The 7263-nt window shown below is 27.7% G+C and overlaps 1 protein-coding gene across 1 annotated transcript; it reads right to left on the bottom strand.

Annotated features, from left to right (window-relative positions):
• Positions 1-1229: 1229 nt before the first annotated feature.
• LOC117913276 (F-box protein PP2-B10-like) lies at positions 1230-4696 on the bottom strand. Its single transcript, XM_034828227.1, has 2 exons — positions 4397-4696; positions 1230-2222 (listed from the first exon to the last, which is right to left on the bottom strand). The coding sequence occupies exons 1-2, from the start codon at positions 4694-4696 to the stop codon at positions 1500-1502; spliced, it is 1023 nt and encodes a 340-aa protein (XP_034684118.1). The 3' UTR covers positions 1230-1499.
• Positions 4697-7263: the final 2567 nt, after the last annotated feature.

Genomic DNA, 7263 nt, shown 5'->3' with positions numbered 1-7263 from the left:
GGATAAAGAACAACCTACAATCTCTTCCCAAGGGTCTCCAAAGGAATATATGGACTATGAGAAGGGAAATAAAGGTCACGGTTTCCTCAGAAAGGATGTGCCTATTTTTCTTAAGGATGTATCTAGGGGGAAGGACCTTTAATAACTTATTGAGGGTTCCCAAATGAATATTTAGACCATAATAATGGAGATAAGGGTTTCAGCTCTCTTAGGAATGAATATACATATTTTTCTTAAAGATGTACCTATTATTTATTAAATTAATATAAAAGGTTAAATACAGTTTTTTTTATGAAAAAAATATATTTTCTTTTAATTAATAAATATTGAAGATTTTAACCAAACAAAAAGTGATATCAACGAACAAGTTAAAACCATAAGAAAAAAGATAAAAACGTCATCACTTATTGTGATTTTGATATGATAAACTTAAAATAAAAATAAAAATAATAATATAAATAATAAAATATTATTACAAAGTTTTTACTTTTACATATGATAGGACTTACAAAGTAAATAAATCTTTCATTTAACATTAATATAAAAAAATCTTATATTATAAACCTCTAAATAATAAAAATAATTTTTAAATTTAGACCTTAATTTACCTAATGCATTATTATAATTAATATTTTAAATCATCAAGTAGATTATTTTTAAGATAATATTTTCATTTTTGTCCATTATATATTTATGTTTTAATTTAATTTGTTGTATTAACTATTTATTATATATTATCATTTTAAGTTTAATATGTCCAGATAATAATTAAAATTACTAAATATGGAAAGATTAGAAAGTAAAAATAAATCAAAATTAAAAGAAGTTTTATGGGAGAATATATGAACATATTAAAAGAAATGTAAAAGGAAAGAGACAAAAAATAACAGAAGAAATACAATAGATGGCAATGGATACGGTGATAAGAGAAAAAAAAAAAAAAAGGAAAATTGAAAAATGTAGAAATGGCAGGTGAGATGTTTGAGAGAGTTAATATGAGATAAAAAAGAAATGGTACATGTACTTGTCAACAACTTTAGAAATGATATGTTTACTTGCCCTCAACTTTTAAATGCACTATTGGAGTGCATAAATTGGTAATATTTTTTCTCACTTTACACTAAAATTAAAAAGGTAAAAGCAAAGTTCCAAAAAGCATATTTATTTTTTTGGTGATGTATGGTTGCTTGATACACAAGAAAAAAAAGGCAACTATTGGAATACATGAATTGATAAAATATAAAATATAAAATATATTAAGGTACTTGTCCTCAACATTTGAGGGTCATTTTGGAAGAAATTCAAAAGAACTATTGGAATACATGAATTGATAATATTTTTTTCCACTTTACACTAAAATTGAAAAGCAAAAAGCAAATTTCTAAAAACTTTTTTTTTTTTTGTAATGTATGGTTGCATGATTTTCCCTATCAAATATAAGTAGATTATACATGAATAATAATAATTAAAAAAAAAACCCTTGGAAGATATTGAAGCATCTAATCATTTTTTGGTCTAATCTCGATCCCTTCAATAATAAGACCTTGTTTCCAATGACCATCAAACTGCTTGATGGCAATCTCTAACTCCTTATTTTCTCCTCCTTCATTAAAGAACTCGCCCAATTCAATCTCAAACCATGCATCTTTTCTCATATTTGGATATGGACCATCGCTTTTTGTAGAAACCCCGGGTTCTTGTGGTTCATGTGAGGAATGCAATTGAAATATATTTTTGTTCATCCAAGTTCTCACATCTTCAACACTTAGAAGTTCTTTATCCGGTTCTTGTGATGAATACACTCGAGTCAGAGTATCATTAATCCAACTTCTTACATTCTGAATACTCACAAGTCCATATTCAAGTTCATCCTCCGTATCTTCTTCGCTTGCATCTTTGTCTAAATAAATTATGTTCTCAGTGGCTTCACTTCCAATAATTCCAACTGATGATTTCACCTCAACATTTTCAAATCCAGACGAATCTCTCCTATCAAACACAAGGTAAGCTGCATACTTTGTTCTCAAAGACAACATGTCAGTATCTATTTTAGCTTTAACTTCAAACCAACAAACTTCATTAAGAAATGCGACCTCAGAAAATCGAGACTCTGGTATAGAAGTCCATGTCCAATACTCAGGAGTATCACCCCATGTAATACTGAGTTCTCTTGCTGCTAACATGTAACATTTTTTTCCACTTTGCTTCTCCAACCAAAAGCTCTGAGAAATGTTAACAAAGTTTAGATTTTTGTAAACCTTTAACATGAAAACGACTACTTAAAATACTAAAACAAAATAATAAAATAATATAAAAATATATAAAATTAACAATTCCATGTTCTTATTTCACTTGCTATCTTTGAGAGTAAAAGCTTTTTTGGTAGTGATTGATTCTAGGTAGTGGTTTTAGCCTAAAAAGTATGTTTTTTTTTTAAATAAGATGTTTAACGAATTTTAGGAAACACTTTTAATAATTTGAAAAATTAATTATGACAAAAAAATCACTTATAGTGTTTTTTGGAGAAACACTTAAGTGTTTTTGGGAGTGATTTTAAAAAGTGTTTATAGCATTTTTAACATTTTAATGATAAAAAATTTTAAGTATTAAAAAATTAAAAGCACTTCCTAAAATCACTACCAAATAGACTCTTAACTCTGTTTGGGAACGATTTTAGAAAACGTTTCTAACACTTCTAACATTTAAATGATATAATTTTTTACGTGTTATAAAGATTAGAAGTGTTTTCTAAAATCATTGTAATGCGTTTGACAGTGATTCTAGGAAGTGTTTCTAGTCTTTCCAACAGTTGAAATTTTTTATCTTACAAGTATTAAAAAGGTTAGAAACATTCTAGAATCACTGTCAAATATACTATTAGAGTACATTTGGTAGTAATTTTATAAGTGTTTTTAACATTTATAATATTTGAAAATTTTTATTTTTTCAAGTATTAGAAAAATTAAAAACACTTCCTGAAATTATTGTCAAACACTACTGGGTGATTCTCCCAAGAACGCTTTTCGAGAAAACACTTCCATTAAAAACACTTCGAGTATAAACATTATTAAATACACTCTAAATATAGTTAAATTATTTTTCATCCATGACAATAATATCACTTGAAATTAAAATAATGTTTTTATTAATATATTACATAATAAAAAAATTCATATTAAGCGATTTTCTAGATTTTTAAAACTTTATTAATTATCTCGTTTTTGTAACACTACCTCAAAATCACTTTCAAATAGGTTGTAATATGAATGAAATATAAAAAAAAAAAAATTTTAAATCACTATTATATAGAAAAAGAACATTTATAATAAAAAAAAAATTAATTTTATAATCATTCACCATAAATTTTAAAAATTGCATATCCACCCACTACAATGTTTTGAGAAATTTTAGATACATCCACCCATTCTTTGTACATACACATGTTTTCCTTTCTAAAAAAATAAAAATAAAGATGTTTATATAAAAAAATGTCGAAAATACCCTTTTCTTCAACATCTCTACAACCTTTCATTCAAAACCCTAACCTTCTTATATTTAGTTTTATTATATAAAATATATATGATTAAAAGTAATTAAAAATTTATATATTTTTAAATGATTTAATCTTAACATAAAATAAGAAAAATAAATGAAATTAATTTGAAATAAAGTCTAAATATAATTTATTAATTTTAAATTTATTTTTATTTTTCTCTTTTTTTTTTTTTCTATTTTTCCTCCTGATTTTTATTCCTTCTTCAAATTTATAAAGAACCCAACATAGCTTAACTCTTTTCCAATTTTTTTTCCCTTTCTTCCCATCCCCTCCCATCATATTTTTCCGCAATATGTTCTTTTTCACTATATTTTTTTAATTCCCAAAAAAGATTGGAGAAGAATAGCTTGGTGTGAGTGATTAGAAAAGATGGAATTTTTACAATTTCATATGTGAAATTTATTTTAAAATAAAAATCCGTGGATGTATGGTGAGATTGAGGGGATGCATTTAACAACTTTTTTTTTTAAATAATTATTTCAAAATTTAGAAAAAAAAAAAAAAAAATCTAAATGACAAATTGACCTCTTCAATTTGCTTTTCCCTCTAGGGAAATTATCTTTACATTCACCAAATTCTTAATGGATTTTGTAAGGACTATTAAGAGATAAGAAGAGAAAAAGTGAGCGGAGAAAAAATATAAGGGTAGTTTAAGAATTTCATCTGGAAGTATTTTTGTCCAAAAAAATTCATGAAAAGGGCAGATAAAAATATCAAACCGGTGGATGCAAATATAATTTAGCTTTTAGTTAAACACATGATAAACTAACCATGAGATTTCAACAAAATTATATTAATACTACTACTATCTTCTTCATCAGAGAATACCATGGATCTTACCCTTCTGCCCCCATCGATCAACAGAGGAGAATCGCAGAGACTGAAGAAGAGCTCCTTCTTGGTGGAGAAATCACGTCGAGACGAAGACTCCGACGACCGGCTGACGATCTCTAGATAATCGGGCGGCAGGAAACTCTCCCACAAAGAGTCCGACTCCGCCGCCGACGAAAACACTGATGCCACCGCTGACAGTCTACAGGCGTCCCGAGGAGTCGTTAGCTTCAAAATATCGACGATGGCACCCTCCGGCAGAGCCGAGAAAACAGTGCGGGCGTCGGACTCGGGAGACTTGCTTTCCATTCTCACCTAACCTCGTTTTGTTTGGAGGCGGGCTTGGCGTGTATTTATTATAGGTCAGTTTGCTTAGCGTAGTGTCTAAGTTTTATTTTTATTTTATTAATTAAGTGGTTGGAAGATTCCTCTCCCTTTCTCTCCATTTTCATCCAACCTTGGTTTGTTTACACGTGGGCATGTGGTCTATTTATATCCAATTTGCTTAACTGTCTATCGAAATTTTATTTATTTATTTTATTTTTTAAAGAGAAAATTATGTTTTGGGTTACATTAGCTGATAATTGGCCAAGTCTTCTTATGAGTGATATTTGAACTCAAAACCTAATAAAGTTGAAACTAAGCCGGAGGATATTACCTTTCAAAAATTTCTAAAATACCCTTTATTGTCAAATAAAAAAATTAAGAGGCCACCCCACCTCTTCCATTCTCTCTTTCACTTCCTTTTTCTCTCTCCATTCTCTCTCTCTATTCATGTCACCCTTCTCTCACCTATTTATTATCGAACTAAATGATTTTTCCCCAAAAAATTGAATATTGGAGATATATTGTAAAATGCATTTTTAAAATAAATATTTTTTAAACATTAGAGATTTTTTCTTTCAAATTTACATAATATATAATAAATATTTTTTAAATATCTCAAAAAATATTTCTTAAATACCTTGAAAACTTACATAATATATAATAAATATTATTCTTTATTTCAAACTTACATTATTTGTTACATAGATTAAACAATTTTTATTTTTTTTATTTAACTTAAAAATTAGACACATGGTATTTATTATTTCTCATATATATATTATTATGAAAATAATGTAAACACTTATAGTCTTCAAGACATTCAAAATTTCTCCATTATAAAATTACCTAATTGCCCCCCACACTAATCTTAAATATTTTTTAATAAAGATTTAAATATTTACCATTAAGATAAATATTTTTCTATTAAAGCAATTTTTTTAAAGTAATAAAATAAAAATCATGAAATCTTCAAAAATCAATTACAACAACAAAATTTAATTTTAAAACTAATTTCATAATTTAAATTGATGATTTAAAAAAAATAAAAATGTTACAAAAATAATTTTTAGTTATTTTTAATTCCATTCAAATATGATTTATTAATCTTTACTGGCTGAAATTATGTTTATAAGGGCTAAATAGTAAAAATACATATTTCATTTAGTTTGCTTCAATTTACTTGTAATAAATAATTCAAACATAATTAATTTTAATTTTATTTCCTATGTTATAATTTTGGTGGGGAAGGCCTTAATGACATAATTTGGTAAACAAAAAAAAAATATTGATAATCGTCCTAATGCCAAGCTCATGTTATTAACAAAACGTACAAAACCTATTAGGAGTCTTGTACATCTCATGTACAGTTAGTATATTTGTCTTGTACAGTTAAGTTAACACCCTTATATGCTAATGCAAATTTTATACATATGCATAAATATTGTATCCACATAAATGTGTGAACTCTATTTCCAATTATTTAGTTTAGAAAAGGCAAGAAGACTTAAATGACATTTTTTTTCTCCAAACATCATTAATGGGATAAGTATTCAAATTGTCATGTGCGAGTTAAGTAAAGTGTAAGATATGCATGTGATGAAGGAATGTATGACATGAAAGTGTGTAGTCCTTCAGTAAATCATGATGCAAGGCTATCAATTGTCATGATTTACTAAACTACTATACTATATGAACTCTCAACCTTAAAAGGATATTGAATTTGTGCCAAAATCAACAAGAGACTTTAACCTTTAGGTAAGATCCTAAAGTGATCATATATCCCTATGGATTGGATCACTATTGATGGCGGCTGGTGACAACAGGTATTTTCAATATAAGCACTATGATATATCATGGGATTAAGATAGTGTGTCCCCTCAGGTGATCTAAATAACATGTGATTATGAAATTTGTGGTCATATTAATTCCTTTAATGGAATTTAACATATGTTCATTGGAGTTAGAGTAAGTCAGTTGATCACATAATAAATGGAATTTGTAACTCAAGGATTTGAGAGGTAATCTTGATAAGTGATAACATTACCTTATTAGATTACGGACACTAGTTCATAGAGAGTCTACATGCAGTGAATGGTAAGTCATGAACTCAAGTACTTAGTGTCTTATTGTTATTTACATAGGATACTGGAGTTTAGTTGATTATTTGTAAAGGAATGTTTAATCAATTTTCAAAATTGGATTTTAAGGAAGCCAGTACTCCTATGGGTCCCAATGGTCCGTGCTCTGAGCTCATATAACATGTTAGCACGGATTATAAGGATCGGTTTGTCTCAAGGTTCACTTTTGTGCATAAGGGTGTTTTGGTAATTATGCAAGGTTGTATAGGTGTAAGCGAACAAGGTCTCTAAATTGGGCTAATTAATTAATTAGTTGGTCCTTTGGGTTAATTAATCAATTAGGACTCATTTTAGGCTAGATTAAGTAATCCAATCCCATGTGGGCTCAAGTTACTTAAGTCTAATTAGGATCCCTATAAATACCCCATAGGGGTTAGGGTTTCTATAACTTTTTTCTTCCACCATCAAGAG

The sequence above is a fragment of the Vitis riparia genome, chromosome 4 (genome assembly GCF_004353265.1).
Source record: "Vitis riparia cultivar Riparia Gloire de Montpellier isolate 1030 chromosome 4, EGFV_Vit.rip_1.0, whole genome shotgun sequence".
Classification (NCBI taxonomy): Eukaryota; Viridiplantae; Streptophyta; class Magnoliopsida; order Vitales; family Vitaceae; genus Vitis; species Vitis riparia.
Note: the sequence above shows the minus strand (reverse complement) of the source record. Positions and strands in the feature narration are given on the sequence as shown.